This window comes from Nothoprocta perdicaria, unplaced genomic scaffold, assembly GCF_003342845.1.
Source record: "Nothoprocta perdicaria isolate Ctin4 unplaced genomic scaffold, notPer1 scaffold_271, whole genome shotgun sequence".
In the NCBI taxonomy this organism is placed as follows: domain Eukaryota; kingdom Metazoa; phylum Chordata; class Aves; order Tinamiformes; family Tinamidae; genus Nothoprocta; species Nothoprocta perdicaria.
Genome location: NW_020455501.1, coordinates 751,069 through 768,982, shown reverse-complemented (window position 1 = coordinate 768,982; position 17,914 = coordinate 751,069). Strand labels below are relative to the sequence as shown.

Here is a 17,914-nt window from a genome sequence, read left to right as displayed (position 1 = left end):
TAGAAAGAATGTGAATGAATTTAGACTTTTTGTTTAATTATTTGCAACTTGCTTTAACTGTTTGCAGTAGTGGTTCCATGTTAGGTTCTCCCTTGACCTTTTCACAGCCAAATTTTTGCAGCTTCATCAGCAGTGTGGACATCTCTTTTTTACTAGAGAAATAAAGTTACCTTGGTAGGACATGATTTTCATGAATCTAAAGTGGATTTGCTGTAATAAAGTCATTTTTATCCTCCTGTCTGACCTGGGAGAACATGGGGACATTGCAAAATACTGGTACTTGAGCCCTTGATAACTTGAGCATGTTGAACCATGGAGGTGATGCGTCATTATCATCGCTCCATTTCCCGGGATTGAGTTTTATATTGATCCCTGAAGAGTGAAATTCAGTTTTGCAGTTGCTGTTGGGAAGCCTCGGGACCAACTCTGTAGGAAAGCTGACTTTGAGGACATAACAATTTGGGGTTATTTGAGGTGGAAATGCTGCTCTGTCATCTGGCACCTCATGAAGTGTTATGTCAAGTCCGCAATGGAGCAATTTGCTGATAGTGACCGAGGTCTTGAGTGGAGGCCACAGGTTAAAGATTCTTGGGAATGTCATTTTTCATTCCTTTAGGCTGAAAGATCAAAGAAACTTCTGTTGGCCTTGTGGAAAAGAAAAAAAAATGGCAAAAACTCGAGTTGTCCCAAGGAGTCAGGAGTCTGACGGACTCATAATAAAGATAGAAATTTGGAGTTCTGGAAGGGAAAATATTTACATTTTGTTCTCCTTGGCAATATCTTCCAGCATCTCTTGCCCGTGGAAGAGATTCCAGGGTGAGGAGAAGGAGACTGTTTGTTCTTAAAAGACCAATGAACCCCCTTATCATCTTAGGAACTTGCAGAACGGTCCTCATGAGTGGACCAGTTGGAAGCTGCAGAAGTTTGTTCTCAGCTGCATTTCTCTTGAAATATTCTTTTTTTTYCCCCAGTATTTTAATTTCTTCTGTGTTTCTCTGCAGGACACAGTCTCATGAGTTTTTAGCTCCTTACATGAGTACAGATTCTTCAGCAGAAGCACTGAGGCAGCATTCCCATTATCCAGATTAGTTTTTGAGGTTGTCCACCACGATGCAACATCTCCATCGACACTGCTGGAGAGTTGTCCACTCTTCCTTCTTCATGGGTCAACTCTCAGAATTTGCTAAATGGGCAGAAGATAGAAAAAAAAMCATCTGTACTATCAACTGGCCTCAAATGTCAAAAATAATTAATGTACTTAGGTAGGACTTGACTCACCCTTATCTCCTCTTCTGGCTGCCTGATTAATTCAGATGTTTTCGTGACGCACTTGAGGCTTTATGACAGTAAATGGATCAAGGGCCCCAAGACTTATTTACACACACAAGCATGCACGCTTTTTCTTTACATTTCTGCAGAGCCCAGCTAAAATGAATCTTCATTTCCTTAGAAGTTTGTAGAGCGTTGCCTCTATTTGCCTTATATTCCACATTGACAACATTTCTTTTAGTCTATTCATTAAAAATTGAAGCAAAACTATCACATAACCCTTCAAATTTACTCCTTGAACYGACCTGTTGTAGCATCTGGAGTACAATTAATTCTTTTGCTGGGCTGTCCATAGCCTGGGCTTGAGGATCCATGGAGAAAGCCCTTCATCCTGGCGATGTTTGCCTTTTGACCGCTAAAGTCAATTGAGTTGGCCTTGTGACGTGACATTGAGGTTTATCATAGAAAGCAGATAAGTGCCTGAATTTACTATCTGTATTTGGTTGTAATATTGTTGCCTTCTTTATCAGGATGGTCTTTGCCAAAGATAACGTGCGCAAAGCGCCCAAAACCTAAAGGAAGTCTAAGAAGGAACCTGGAGTAGAAAAACAYGACGATTTTCCGAGGGAAAACTCTGCAAAAAATGCTCATCTGATGACTGTCTGTCTAATGTCATGATTAATGCTCATCTTGCTCGGGTGGTGGGTCATACTGGAATACTTGGAAGGGTCATATTAGTAAAACTTGCAAGTGGCGAATGGATATGGAACCGTTGGCCTTGGACATAGGTGGTTGTGGAGGCTTGTGAGGGAAAGGTGCTTTGCTCCATTAGCCCCAAACTTCCATAGATCAACAGATGTGTAGCTATCTAGGAACAATCTTTTTKTATTCCCATGTATAAAAGGGTGTAATGTTGCTGAGGTTAACCAGTAGGGCTAAAATTTTGGGGGCTTTTTAAGCTTTTAGGGGGTTAGTGTTAAAAATGCTTGAAAGACAAATGGCCAGAAATACAGCCCCAAAATCCCATGGCGCAAAGTCTGCTTGGTGCTTTTAATGATTTTTAGAGGTAACTTTGTTAAAACAAACTTTGCTGGAGATGTTCTGAATCCATTAAAGGTTCCACATTGCATCTTCAGACACATTCCCTCCTCCCCAAGCATCTTCCCATGACAAATGGGCACATTTGAACTCACATCACTCCCTGATTTCTGAAATTGCCTAAAAAATGCCTTAATCGCAGCTTGTAAAGACATAACAAGCCTCAAAGCTAATTACCAAATACAAAATTAACGTTGGTGCTGCAGCGACTGATGAACTTCAGACTATGAACGCTCAGGTTGTTATAAACTGCTCAACARATATAATTAAAGTGCAGCAAATTTAATATTTCTTTGCCAGCTGTTGCAGAATGGAAGAAGCAACCTAAGGTTGCGCTCCATAAAACGTGGGGCTGTGTAAACGCTCTGTAATCATGTGAACCTTTAATTAAGAAGTTCCCACGTGAAACACCGACCTCCTTGGCTTGTGAAGACCCCAAACACCGACTAATATTAAACCAGCTCCAGGAGATGCCGGTAACTGCAGAGAATAAAAGAAAGCAAAACTCTTCTTTTTTTTGAGGGGGGAGAAAATGACTGTAAAATGTATTTCTCTGCAGATTAAGAAAGGAAAGAAGTGATGTTTTGCAGTTTGCTTATTACAGGGAGGGGAAAGGCCTTTTTAAAGGATTTTGATTATATATGAACATTTGGGCTCAAGCTCTGATGGTTTTGGACCAGCGACTTGCCCTTCCTTACCTTTCGAGATTGTTTTTGCAAAATACTCCTATTTCCTAGGCTGAATATTCCAAAACTGCATTCTCACAGATGGCATTCCTGCCTTACTAGCCTAAACACTTCCAATCYTGCCCTGCTTTTGAGCTAATTCAAAGTAACCTCAAAGGGAACAAATACAAGTTCCACAGTGGTGGTACATGGAATATTTTAGTAAGGACCTCACGTGAGACAGTTGGCATTAAGATTAGAGCTGGCAAGTCCATCTTCTTGCATGACAAACAATAAATAGATGTAAGTCCCATTTATTTATTCTGATAGCCCAATTTATTTACTTGGATGAGCATGTATTGTTGGCAAGTGGCACCTTTTCCYGAAGACACAGAACGTCCCGCAGGGCATCGCGGTGCAGTCAATACATAAGTTAATCAATCTATAAAGGTCTGTACATGCTGTGAGGYCAGGAATTTTACCAGAAAACTGGTTTATATCGACAAATACAGATATTATTTATCTGCAAATGCTGTAATTATTCACTCATTTTACGGAGTGCACTTTTACAAGGCACTTGAACAGCGGAGATGCTGCTGTGGCTCTTGATTGAAGCGTGTGAACCCCGCTCAGCAGAATTAAACTCCTCTGTTTTTATAGAAATCTCTCTGGGATCKTCTTTGAGGTTATCCACATTTCTTTGAATCCCTCCTTGAGCTGAATAATGGTCACGTTTTATTCTAATTCTCATTTTTTGCCCCTTTTGCCCCCTGCGACACTTCATGCTGCGCTGGATGGTTCCTGGCTCKCCCGCAGTATTAAATTATCCCAAATGTGGTCCCTGAATTAGAAATGCTTTCAAGGGCAATTCCTAATAGATATTTTGGCTGAAACATCATGCTAAACTTCTCTTCACCATTGTTTTTTATGTTAATCTCTCTATTTTTTAATAAGTGCATCCATTTGTGGCATAGTGCTGCATATCTTTAATCTGTGGCTTTCTTAATGATAACAGTAATGTTTAATTTTAACCAATGGCATCAGCCTCTCAGTCTGTTCTCCTGAGTCTCATAAGCTACAATTCTTAATTATATTCTTTTTCTGCATTTATCTATTTTATTCCAGTTCTTAAACGCAGTTCATAATATTAGATCTCATCAATGGCCTTAAAACAGTGACTACAGGGTGGGGTTTAGACTATTTTAACCTCTCTGCGATTTGCAGCCTTTTAAAGCCAGTCATAATTTGACTTTTCCATTTGTTTAATTCTTCCCGGGCGCTCCATTCCGTCGCACCGCAATCCAGCTGCACGTGTTTTATAACCTGGTGATTAAGAAAGAGAAGTAAAAATAAAAGATCTGTGGAATTTTCCACAATTGCACTTCCCCAAGTGGTTCATACTCTCCATGTCACATATGTTTTCAAACACGTTTCTTAAAACCCTCTCTGTTGGGGTCTCTGTGAATGGTGATAATGGGTCTGGCTTTGTTTAATCTGTCGCTGTGGATGAACAGTCCAGTTTGTCCTTTTGCCATCGTAATTTTCAGATTTTTCAGTGATTTTCAGATTTTTCCTGCCTTTGCTTTTCCATTTCCACTCACCTTTTGCACCTTTCTACAATTGCATCTTAGGTAGGGAAATAGGGTCAGTCAGAGCCACACTCATAGTCTGTGGAGCCAAAACCTGTGTCTCCATGTCCTACATGAGGAAGACTCCGAAGCACAGGACAGTGTAGAGAGGAAGCAAACAGTTTCAAACCCAGTAAGAACCACTTTTACTTTTAAATTATGGACTTAAAATTTATGGAAATCATCTAAAAGTGCAGACAACCTTCAGCATTTATTATTTGCCCGATGAAGAAGAGTGTTGTGAGGAGCTTGGCTTCCGTTGACCTCTACGTTGACATCTCTCCATTGAGATCTTGGCCTGATGCAAGAGCAGGTTAGAGCAGATTGGTGGTTATTGTGATGAATCAAATGAGTCTGAATGGGCTCTAGGTGCCGACGACCCAACTTGGGGGAATTTACCCTCAAATAATTTCCTATCTTCAAGCCGTGAGCGACCGACTGGCTTGGAAAACTCTTGAGCAAAGGGTGAGATGTGATAGGATGAGAAAGGAACCAAACTGCCACGAGAGGAAGAGCTAAGAAATTATATTTGCTTTGGGTTAATTAAAATTAAAATTCCTGGAAAAGCAACAAATAGAAAGGTGAAGCTAAACAGCACCTATTTGATGTAGCTTTTCATTTTTGCTGTATCTTTTTGCTCTTGTAGGTAACAGGCCTGCACAGAAAAAAGGTTCTAGAAGTCTTAATTTAGGAAAAATATTGATGCTTTCATGCAGTACTCTAAAACACAAGTTAGGGAAATGCAGTTCTGGATAAAACTACGTTTTTCTGGCTGCAAAATGTCTGGAAAAAGAAGCTGAAAGAGRAGCTATCAAGCAGCTCTGTGTTAAAATGAATGGAGGTTTCGTAGGGTTTGTCCTTAATCTGCTAGTAGTCGATACTATCATTAATAAACTGGAGGTTGGAGCAGGTTATGTGGCATAAATACGTATATCTATATGGAATGGCATGAGCACATATATCTRTATGGAATGGGATAAATATAGATATATGTCTGTGCATGCTTTTTTGGAGGATTCTTTCTATATGGCCGTTTCTCTTCCTGCTCAGCCAGTCTCACTCTCAGGGAAGCAAAAATGGGATTTTTAAGGTTTTCTGCCATTAGTCAATGTGTAACGTTTCCCACGTTAGAAAATCTTGATGTTSAGGCCAGAAAATCACCCCACTTACCTGGAGGGGGAAAGAAAACATGAGGTAGATGAGAAAACATGAGCAAGAGGTAGATTTATTTGTAWGGTGAGTAAATACACAAAAAGCTGGTAATTCCTGCTGCACAAAAAAGAGAAATGATTGAATTGATGCAAGATGCTGCTTCGGAGGGAGGAGAGATGTTAATATTGAAAAGAATACACTCAATTTGTCCTYTGGAGGCTTGCCAAAATTTGGGGTTTCATCGGATGGCCTCTACCTTGCTCTGTGCCACCGGTGACAGGAACGAGGAGCCTCGGACGTCGTCGGCGTCTCACRGTTTTTGCAAGGATTTTGAGAGCTTTAATGCTGCAAAGACTAGAAAATATCATCAAATGGAGCTTTAGTCTCAAAGCGATTGGCAGAGGTGGATTTGGTGAGAATTGGGGGTTCASATTTGTAAGAAAAATAAATGGAAGCTGCCCCCGACCCCGGGGAGCYGCTTCGCGCCGCGCGCGGAGCCAGGGGTTAAACAAGCAGTTGCCTCCCCGGCTTGAGCCGCACAGGGACCCGCTTTGTTCCAGCCCAGCAAAACAGAAAGGGTCGTTGAGCCAAGAACAAGAAGCATCTTATGCAAAAAAAAAGGGGAAAAAAGGTTACATTCAGCCTAAAGTTTACCGACGCCTATGGAATGCCAAAATACCTGTATTGCAGCAGCTCCTGAAAACTCTATTTGATTTCTTCTTTATCTGTCAGATTATCATTTAATAACAGAGCAAAAATGTCTTTTTTAGGTGCCTCTCATTTTTAATATATTTTTTTTCTGTCTTTTTTCCACTAGAGCATCCAGAAGCTGGCTAGCCAATACTTAAAGAAGGACTGGCTTGGAATAAAAGCGGATGAGCGAAGTGATTACAGGTGATTTAGCAGTTGGATATCTTGAAATAGCTGTCCTTAGACTTTCAATTTGTATAATTTTTCTAGGGAACAGCTCCCTTCTGCACTTAAAAGGATTATTTTTTCTGTGTTGCACAAGTGCTGTCACTTAAAACTGAAGCCTTGGTTCCCTCTAGATTTGTGCAGGAGGCTTAAGTAGACGTCTTATGACTTGAATAATGTAGGAAGATGGGAAAAAAAATCAACACTTTCACTCTGAAATGTTTGCTAAGAATTTGAATCACAGAACAGGGAGAAAAAGGGATTTTTTTAGGTTTCGTGGAATATCAAGGTTTGATAAAAGGGCAAATATTGCCTGAGAGCAGCATAAGTGAATCTGGATTTTGTTTGATATTCTTAAGCGTGATCTTTAGAAAAATATATGCCACTCTTACATATAACATCACACGTTTCCAGTCATAATGTGTGGCCTTTCTTTCTCTCTTCCCACAACCTTTCTTCCTGTTTTTTTCAGGAGCATGTACTCCGTTTGGAAGTCACTCCTGGAAGGCACCATGCAGGTGGCCCAATCTCGGCTCAATATCTGCGAGAACTATAAAAACTTAATTTCAGAACCAGCCAGGACCGTAAGGTGCTTTAAGGAACAGCAATTGAAAAAGGTAGTTGTGGTTTCTTTGGTTTCCTTACTTGTTTTGCTCACCCTTTTGCAGTGGTAAAGAATGAGCAGAGTTTACAGAAAATCCTGGTTGTGTGCAGACCTTTTCAGAAGTTTTTGAGACCCGTTTTCTGAAACACTCACTCTGCTGCTCRTATGAAAGGAAACTGGTGTGGAGAGAAAGCCAGGAGAGAAATGCTGATGGGACACACTCTATAAGCACCCCAAATGTTAGGGGTAGTCAGAAATCCTCCTGCTGGACCTTTTCATTAAGCATTTGCTAATATAAAATAATAATTTAATWAAAAAAATGACTTTTTGCTCTGCATTTCATCTGAGGAAGCTTGAATATTGCATTCAAGGTAAACGGCACAAGAAAGGACCATTTTGGGTTGGTTTGCTCAAAAGAGCAACTTTGCTTTCGCTTTGTTCTTGCTTCATCCTCCCGGCAGATGCAGTTGCCATTTACGGGATCTTTGCGTGGTCAATAACCTCCAGTTTTGTGCTTCACCAAATATTGACAATTTGAAGAATTTCTGGCCGCCTGCTCCAAGGGGAGAGGGGGATTCGTTTTAAGTCTGCAGAAATAACACGGATTCTTTTTCTCTTGCCCATCAGCAGAACAAATTATTGCAGTTATCAGTGCAGTCCTTGGAGTAGGGCATTTCCTAAGAGCATGTGTTTCTTCTACACCTTGGAATCAATTCCCACTGATAGCCTTAGTTTTCCTCTGAAACACACTTAAGTTTTCATTCCATGCAAGCCATCACCCATTCCTTTGGATTTCCCACTCCAAAATAATTGTGAGGACCCCAACCAGATAAAACCATCTGGAAATTTCAATATATAAATACCGAAATTAATAAGTAAAGTGTTTTTAACTGCACTAGAACAGTTGTAGTGTCCAAATACTCGTGCTTGGATGGGGCTGCCCAACTAAACTGGGGTTTCTCTTGGAAGCAGCATCTCTTCCAGGATTGCAGCAGGGATTAAGTTGCTATTGATGAGATGTYGGATTCATTTTCCAAGCCTTTCTCCGAGCCTTTAGTGTCTCARCTTGCCAGCACGGGAGAACTTTGCATCAAATTCATTTTTCTGAGCCCTTTTTAATACTTAAATGGGCTGGTTTCAGGCAACCTTGTTGTATTTTGCTGAGGGCTTCATTTCCAGGGAGCATCTGGGACACCGAGGGAGCAAAATAGCCTTTTTGCGGATGCAGGAGAGGACGTGGGACCCTGGCACTGATCCTGGGAGGACAGCAAGGCAGATTTGCTTCTGTCCCTAAGTTTAGGCCCTGCTTCTCAATATTACTTGGAGCCGTGATTGACCACAGTCAGCCCATAACACCTACAACATAGGTGGTGTTTTATGCTTTAAATGCTTTAAAATTTAATGCTTTAAAATTTAAAATACAAATGCTTYGAAATTTTACTCATATCTGCTTAAACTAGTTTGGGTAACAGAAAGCAAATCTCTCAATGAATCTTTGTGAATGACTCTCATTTCTGATGCAGTCCTAACTGTTGGAAAACGCTCAAAATGCAGCTTAAAAAAAACACTTAATATTTAACAGATTGTTCTCATTTTGTTTTGCATAGTACATTTGATCTTCAGTTTTGGAGAAGGGAAGATGAAGCATTTTGGTGTCGCAAATTTGGGTTTTTCCTTCCTGCCTTCCACTTTTTGCAACCTACTGCTCTCCCCAAAAACATTCAGAACATTTATGTTGAATTTGTGACTTAACCTTGATTTGGGGTGGTTAAAGAGCTATTGAAAGGAAGAAAAATGCTTTTATGTTCTGCTYGGATTTAAAAAGCAAGACATGAAGAACTGACCTGGAGTCTCTTGCAGACCACATTGCTCTATATAAAGTTTAATGATGAGCAGTAAAATTATAATGCTCCTATTAGTTAGATGCAAATATATGTATACATTTAATAATAAAAAGTAATGTTTTGTTTCCCGAATGCTTTTTCTTGCAGTGTGTGGACCAGTTGACAAGGATCCAAGCTGAATTACAAGAGACAGTAAAAGACTTAGCTAAGGGCAAAAAGAAATATTTTGAGACTGAACAGATGGCCCAAGCAGTGCGGGAGAAAGCTGATATTGAGGCCAAGTATGTTTTTATAATAGCATATGTATAAATAATGGTGCGCGTATAAAGCRGATTTGTATTTGTCTTAGTTTTTACACTTGGTATTCTTCTAGAAGAAAGATAATGGCTCTGAATAAGCTTTTGCCAATTTTCCCCTTTGTTTATGTACATTTTTGTAAGCATTTCAAGCATGCTTTTATCCTGTTGTGTAATTTATTTCGAATGGCTTCTGTAGAAAAAACAAGAGCGAATCTAAGTGCTTTAATTCCTCCTTTTTAAAGGATAATGTGTGACCTGGCACTCCTTAAAGGACCCTTTTTTTTGCTCTCTCCACACATCTTAATTTTGGTATCAATCCACCTTGAGGGGCTGGGGCAACAGGACACAGGTTTCCACAAAGTCTGGAAACCAGCTGAAAAATCTGGTTGCTCTATTTGTGCTGCACTGCCTCCTTCCCTTTATTAATAGTGGTTATATTAGGAAAAAATACAAGCAACAAGTTCTACACTTCCATTCTCTGCTTTTGCTTTTTATCCTTTTTTTCCCTTCTCTCTTGAAAAGCATCCAAAATATTTGTGGCGAGATTTTTTTTAAGTGAAAATCATATGATTTAGACAGTTTTCACACYGTGAATATTCAAAATATACCATATACCCCACCAAAATCAAGAAGATAGGAAAGCCCTGCATAAAAGAGTAGGTGCTAGCAAATGGTGGCACTCATCCTTCTGGCAACACGCTCTGCATTAAACTTTTCCTACGCAGAAAATACAGAAAGTTTCGGTTAATTTGTGCCTCTACCCCATTTATTTATTTATTATTTACTTACTTATTTACTTATTTATTTACTTATTTATTTAAAAGCTTCTTATGAGAAGGGAAAGGACAAACCCATGCAGAGGAACTGAAATTCCTGCAGGGTCACAGAGTATCCCTGCAAATTACATTTTCCTGTAGATTTCTATTTTTCCCTGAATTTTGGAAGCCGGCAGCCTTCGAGACCTGGTCTTCACTGTGTCTTCCAGCTTATCCTCCACTTTTGTTATCCATGGGATACCTGTTTGAAAATGTGTTTTACAGTATTAGCAGATAACACTTTTTATGCTGGTTTTGCTCAGTTTGACAATCCAGGTATTGGATCCTCGTCCATAAAGGATGGAAACACCTCCAATTATTAAATACCTTCTTGGGCTCCRAAGAAAGACACTTATTTCCTTTTAGGGGAATCTGATAAAGTCAGGATAAAATCATTGCTTGTATTTTCTGTATTGCTAAGGCTTTCTGTTCTCTTTKTTATAGGCTGCCCAATTATAAAGAACTCAAGTTTTTATTAATTTTATTAATTTTGTTTCCTTCCCTCCTTTCTAAACCTCTGTCTTTCAAATCGCTATTAGAGAGGTCATCTAATTTCTCTTGCATTGGTCCAGATGTGAAAATGAGGCCAATTCTGCTTTTTAAAACATTCATAGATCTTTTCTATGGAAAACTCTGGAAAATTCTTCCAGTTTTCTGGAGCAGAATTCCTGGTGATCCATGGAACACCCAGCAGGCCACGTTTGCAGCATTTTTGTCTCCTGTGAGTTATCTCCAAATCCATCAAACACCAAAACAACTTGTGTTTCTGCTGTCACCCCAGATCCTCTTCGTGATGTGTTTAAACGTAGTCCAAAACTCTGCAAGAGATTGGAGAACATGTGAGGAAGGTCCTTAGAGTTTTCTTTTTTCAGTAGTAGCTATCTTGATCCTTCAGCCTTTCCTTGAAATGATGCAAATACCATTTTTGGCCTAAAAAGTTATCTCAGTTAAATTTTGCAGAAGTGAAATGCAATGGGCTGTTAATCTTGGATTTCTACTGAAGATATGAGACAACCTGTCTGTTCATTTGTATTTCAGGTCCAAACTTAGTCTTTTCCAGTCAAGAATAAGCTTGCAGAAGGCAAGTGTAAAGGTGAGTGGTAGAATAACTTCTGTTGCTTATAGTCCTGCTTTGAAGCCCCTTCCATGTCACATATAACAGAAGCTGTCGGGAGTCTAGAGGTGGCCAACATTTTAGAAGGCAAAATGATTGATAAACCCATTCCGARTGCAGCCTCACATATGACTGAATTTACAAGGAACCTTTTTCTACTGGGAATTACAGCTGTTCTTGCAAGGCCGCCTGTGAAATTACCTTCTTAAACTACCTTAAATTATTAAATCTTCACTTCCTGAAATTATCTTCTTAAACTTCCAACGTAGCATCAACAGAGACATTGAGCCATTAATCCTTACAAGCGTCGGCTCTATTAGTGCATACCCATATGCCAGCTAATTTCCTATTAATATATGTTTAGACATTTGCTTTTGTGTTGGTACTTACCTTTTAACATCRAGACTTCTTGTTGCAGTTAAAAGCCCGCCGATCCGAGTGCAATTCCAAGGCTATCCATGCCAGGAATGACTACCTGCTCACCTTAGCCGCTGCCAACGCGCACCAAGACCGCTATTATCAGACAGACCTAGTAAACATTATGAAGGTAAGGAAGCTAATTTGCTCATGGGAATTGCAAAATGGGAAAATCTGGGAAAATCTGGGAAGCTCATTTTGCAATATTATCTTTTCCAATGTACTGCAAGACATGGAGGGCAGGATATTGGGCAATTATCGAGCCCCGTGCTGAGCAGTCATGGTGATTTTGGTTCATTTTTTGCAGAAAAGAGCACTTAGAGAAAGGAATTACGTGGTAAAACTAAGACCTGTAGCTTCCTGAAGAAGTTGACAGCAAATTTGCCGGGGATGTTTTCTTTGTTTGATAGCACATCCACTATTTTTTTAATATCTAGCTATCTGAATATTTATTTATGATATAGTTAATGAAAACGTGACCATTAAATGTGTTGCTTCCAAAGTCTGCAAATCATGGCAAATCACACAGACCTGCTCACAGAGTCAGATTGGCAGCAGATAATTGAACTCATAAGAAATGATGTCCTTAAGATTCAATATAAGCGCTCACTGTGTGTGCAGTATCATTCTAGAACTCCTGAACTACTTAAATATACTTTATTTATTTAACTACTATTTAACTACTTAGTTAAGTAGTTAACTACTTAGTTTATTTAACTACTATTTAACACTGTTTAACTACTTAAATATACATGCTTTCTGTAACTTGGGGTGGATGTTATGGATAAACTGTAAAATCAGCTACCTAAAGCTAATTCACGATTTACATAGTTATATTTCATATATTGATATATTCAAATTTTTTTTTTATTCACTATCTGCAAACTTTTTTCTGATTGATGAGATCAGCACAACAACTTAGTCTTTAATTTTCCTTTAAAAACATGTTTTGTAAATTCATATTTATGTGCCCTTGGAACCAAGCATGGCACATTAAAACACTGTTTATTTATATGCKGGGTATATATATGTGCTTATATATGCTCTAAGGAAAAAATATACATTAACAGCTAAAGGAATCTGATGCATTTGGCTAAAATAAGAGCAGTAAAAGTGCATTGCAGTCAAGTGTTGCTTGGACTGTGATCCTGTTTCTTGGTGTCCTCTGCATTTTGGGTGGGACATGGACCGAGCTCTGCAGGTGTCCAGGTCTGCAGCATCTTGGCAACTTTGAGTTCCCGTGGTCTTTTGGATGGTGCTGGATTTCCATGTTGGGAAGTTCGGAACCAGTAGTTGTATTCTGGTTCCTAAGAGTGTTTCTTTTGTGTTGTAATTAAACATCAAACTATGAATCACTCTTGAAAAAATGAAAAATACAACCAGAGACCRTGTGGTTGACGTGGTGGTGCCGTTCTTCTGACATAATTGAGGTTGTCCATAGATGTTTAGTTGCGTTGGTGCCTGTTGCTAAAGCTGATGATCTTTTGCATCAACAAATGGTTGTTGGGAGGTCCCGTCTTGTCCAGTCCTCTCTTTTGTAGCCATCTCCAGGTTGCTATTGCTGAGCCACYGGGCTGGTCACTGCTGGCTTGGCTGTCTTCCCAACTTGTTTTGAAGTTGTGCTTGGCGGGAATGGTGTTTTGCTTGTGGAAATCCATCTGCATCAGCATATCTGTAGAGCCCTGTGGTCTACCAAGAACCTAAACGGCAAATACTTGCATTGAGCCAAAGACCTTTGGAAGAGGAGGGCAACTTTCCAGGTTTCTTCTCCTGCATCTATGGCGTGTTTCCAGACATTGGTGTTTCTAGATTGAATAGCAACAAATATGTTCTCTGAGAATGCAAAAATGTCATATTTTCATGAGCAAAAATACCTGGAGCACAAACAGGTCCCTGCAAGAGTGCAAGTGTCCAGAGCAAAGGGAGGAACAGGTCTGAGGCATCGTCTCAAGCTGAAAGATCTGCTGGATTTCTTAGTGGTCTTTGCCTTCTGAAATGGGCAGGGGAACCAAGCTGTTTAAATACTGACAAAATGATTATTTAGCACAAAAAAAAAACCAGAAATGGTACAGGAAAGGAACTGAAGAGCAAGGGGATCACTTGGTGATCCAACATTGTTGAGTGTGAGCAAATGCMAAGCCTCTGACCAAAAAGTATGGTGAGAATTTGATGACTTGGGGATAACMAGGCAAGAAAGCAGCAGATGAAATTCCTCTTAAAAAGGGGAAGGTAACTGGATTAGAGATGAAATCACTGACTACAGAGTCAGTGTTGAAGAGCTATTGCCAGTTATGAACCAGCTATTGAAAATAGAAAATTTTTATAAATATAAAATAATTAAATAAATTTTATAAATAGAATTTCTAAGTATATAGAAATACATAAAGAAATGTAGACTGTATCTAATATACTTTTAAAATTCTACATCTAGGTAGCATCAGYAGGAAAATGGTATTTATTTTAAAGGGTATTAAAACCCTTTCTAAACAGCACAGTTCCTGTTTTCATAGGCTGACTGGAATTGTGATTCTGGTATGTTTTACCTGCTATAATACAGTTGTATTACATATTATAGAAAGGAAATATGTTCATTTATGTTAAGTCCAGGATTTTTAAAATGCTTCGCTGTATTCATCAGTATGGGAAGATWGAGTTGTCTTATGTCTTGGAATGTGGCAAAGCTAAGAGATTATTTACTTTTATACAATGAGATGCATGTCTTTTGCTCCATGCTCCTTTCTCGTCTTCAATTACCTTTAATCATTTTGGTTTTTGTAAACCTAGGTCTTATTTAGTGGCATTTGATCTGAATGCAGCCGTATCTGTGGGTTTTTTTCTTTTTTTTTTTTTAATACCTCATTTAAGCAGATTATAATTTTACATTTTTTCCTTCTGTTTTACAATATGTAGCTGTCGTGAATGGTTTTGCAACGTGAATCCCAGGATCCACAAATGGTGGAGGTTGGCAGGGACCTCTAGGGATCACCCAGTCCCAGCCTCTGCTCCAGCAGGGACACCCAGAGCACGGGGCACCCGCTCCATCCMGGYGCRKTGGGAAGGTCTCCAGAGCAGGAGCCTCCGCAGCCTCCCTGGGCAGCCTCAACCAGGGCTCGGGCACCCTCCCACCAAACAAGTTCTTCCCCACGGCCACATGGAGCTGCCCGGCCTCCAACCTGCACCCACTGCCCCTTGTCCTGCCCCTGGCCACCACCCACAAGAGCTTGGCCCCTTCCTGCCTCCATCCTCCCCTCGGGTGCTTGCACACGCTGACCAGGTCCCCTCTCGGCCTCCTCTTCTCCAGCCTCAACAGGCCCCGCTCGCTCGGGCTCTCCTCACACGAGAGCTGCTCCAGGCCCTTCCTCAGCCCTGTCGCTCTGCGCTGGCCCCTCTCCAGCAGCTCCACGTGCCCCTTGTCCTGGGGAGCCCAGAGCTGCCCCCAAGGCTCCAGCTTTGGCCTCCCCAGAGCGGAGCAGAGGGGCAGGATCCCCTCCSTGCCCTGCTGCCGACGGCCTCCAGATGCAGCCAGGAGCCCATTGGCCTCCTTGGCCATGAGGAYCCTGCAGCCTCATGGGCACCTTGGTGTCCCCAGGACTCCCAGGTCCCTCTCTGCGGAGCTGCTCTCCAGCAGGTCAGRCCCTGCTCACTCAATCTTCCCTCATAAGATAGATGCTCCAGTCAACTTGTGCTTAGTAAAGCAGGAAAGAGAGCTTGAACTTGCTGTCAGACGTGGGCCCCAGAGGTTTGGCGTTGCAAGATGTGCAAATTGGRTGAGTTCAGGGTGGTAGCAGTCATRCCCACGTGGGCTTTTGGGGAGCCTGGCCCATGAAGGAGTTCGAAGGAATGCAATCCCATGAAAGCTCATTCTGCTCTCAGCTGCAGGGCTGTCTGAACGACTGACAGCTMTTTAAACAGGACAGAAATGAATAAACATTTGCAAGAATAAGGAAGAGTGATGATCTTTCAGGAGCAATGTTGGTTTATGCCAGCATAGAAATAACTGTGAAATTAATTCTTGCCAGGAAAGGATCACGTACGTGGGACTGCAAACACCATAGGTGGTTCCATGTTTGGTGCAAGGCAGCGTTGCTTTGGTTCGTTAGGACTGAGTCCAAATGCTGCTGCTGTGGTGACCTGCTCAGAATGACAAATATGCACTTGGGACTGGTTTTAGTCTTGTGTCGCCGGTGATGAATGAATATTTTCCTTGGTGAAGTCGATGGTGACGTGCAGCCCCTGATGTTCAGGAGAGGTCGGGGTATGTTGCTTCGCTTGGGAGAACTTTATGTGATGGAGACCGGGTTTCACTCTGCACCGCTTGTAGCTGTGCCATAGATAGGTGATTATAAAAGGAGAAAAAAGTGCAATTTCAGAGCAGTAACACATGCACGGGAGTGTGAGAGCACTTRTAATTGCGCCTGTAAAATGATAAATATTGATGCGAGTTGGAGGCACTGGATTGTGTTTGTGAGCGGAGTACACTGCGAGTCTCCAGGTCCCAGGAGCAGAGCCAGCCTGGAACCATCAGCTGCAAGCGTAGCTTCCCCTAGGACATAACAGCATCCAAGCTCTAGTATAATAGTACCTTTAGTGCCAAAAATACCCCTCATTTTCCCTTTTTTTCCTTCTGCTGGTGATGGTGGATCATCTGCAAAGCTTTGACCTCCTCCTGCTTGACCATCAGGTGTCATTTGCTGATTGTACCTGTGTCTGAGAAGATTTGAATCTTCTCAGTTCAGGATCACGCCTCCAAAAGGATTTGAAGCCTTTGGCCTCTTTCCCTGTGTGTCCTTTATGCCCTTTTTTTATGGGTATGAATAAAGTGTCATATCATGTTTTATTCTTTGCCAACTTCCTCACAAGCTGCCATCACCTGATTGCCAAGGTACAGTCTGCAAAAAATAAACCCTTTTAAGCTTAAATCGGTGACCCAGTGTTGAGGCTTCTGCAGAAGTTCAAACCAAGGACAGAAGGAAGTGCAAGAGCATGATTGAAGCGTATTCAGGTCTGGTTTGATACCTATCTTTTTATAAGATGCTGCCTTTCTTATTTTGCTGCTCTGCTCTCAGCCCCTGTGCAAGTTCCCCTTCTGAACTGCCTCTGGATCTGACTGTACAACCACATCGGTAACAGAGGAAATGGGGATTTAAGAAACGAGGCAAGTAATACTTGGATGATTTTAGTAGAAAATGAACTTTTAGTAGAACGAGAGACATAAGACTTGAGTTGACTTCAAAATACAGGTGTTTGCAGAACATAAGTATCAGCTGAGCAATTCATTGCAGTGGTATCATAGGGCATAAAACAACCCCAAAGCAATAACAAATTTATCTTGATGTTGGGGCACCTCTTACAGATGTTTTTGGGTGCTTCTGGCTTTGATTTTAGGGTACAGTGGTCTTTGGTGTTTAGAGACCAAGCTGAAAGAACAGTGTCAAAAGTGACTTTTGCTCTTTGTTGTTTTATTCTTTTTTTGTCTTTGTGGTTTCAGTACATTTTTTTTGTATATTATTGGGCATACATGTCACCTTTTCCATTTTTTCTGTACTTTCCAATTTGTCTGGTGTGAGGAAGTGCAACTGTTTAATTTGGCCCCCTCATGCTTGGTGAGAGACCTTGCGGTGCCGTCACGGGCTCAGACAGAAACTCAATTTAATGTAGTTCCTTCCTAAGAGATCCTCACCACTTTGGGGTGCTAGTCTTGAGACACACTGAGGTATTGCTTCTTGATTTGAGATCTGCAAAGCATGTTCTCCTTCTTGTGCCTTTGAAAGTACTGCCTTAAATGGGTCCGAGAAGAAAGAAATCTGTCTACCTTACCAGCATCGAGCTGGTGGACACAGGGGTTAATGTGTCGTGGTTGGGCTGTTGAAGGTGAACAGCAAGGGTGGACGCTACTTGGCCCACATGATGAAGCTGATCTATCAGTGTGTGCAAATATCTGAGGAGAGAATGTAATGAGGATGGGACCAGACTCTTCTTGGTAGTGGTCAGTGGCAGGCCAAGGGGCAGTGGGTGCAGGTTGGAGGCCGGGCAGCTCCATGTGGCCGTGGGGAAGAACTTGTTTGGTGGGAGGGTGCCCGAGCCCTGGTTGAGG

At 41.2% G+C, this 17,914-nt stretch overlaps 1 protein-coding gene across 1 annotated transcript in view; it reads left to right on the top strand.

Moving 5' to 3' along the window:
- Positions 1-4,885: 4,885 nt before the first annotated feature.
- FCHSD2 (FCH and double SH3 domains 2) overlaps positions 4,886-17,914 on the top strand; it is a 48,259-nt gene continuing 35,230 nt past the window's right edge. The window contains exons 1-6 of the mRNA XM_026040953.1: positions 4,886-4,900; positions 6,630-6,706; positions 7,200-7,344; positions 9,323-9,456; positions 11,328-11,382; positions 11,822-11,950. Of these exons, the coding sequence (XP_025896738.1) occupies positions 4,886-4,900; positions 6,630-6,706; positions 7,200-7,344; positions 9,323-9,456; positions 11,328-11,382; positions 11,822-11,950 (555 nt within the window). The remainder of the gene's footprint in view (positions 4,901-6,629; positions 6,707-7,199; positions 7,345-9,322; positions 9,457-11,327; positions 11,383-11,821; positions 11,951-17,914) is intronic.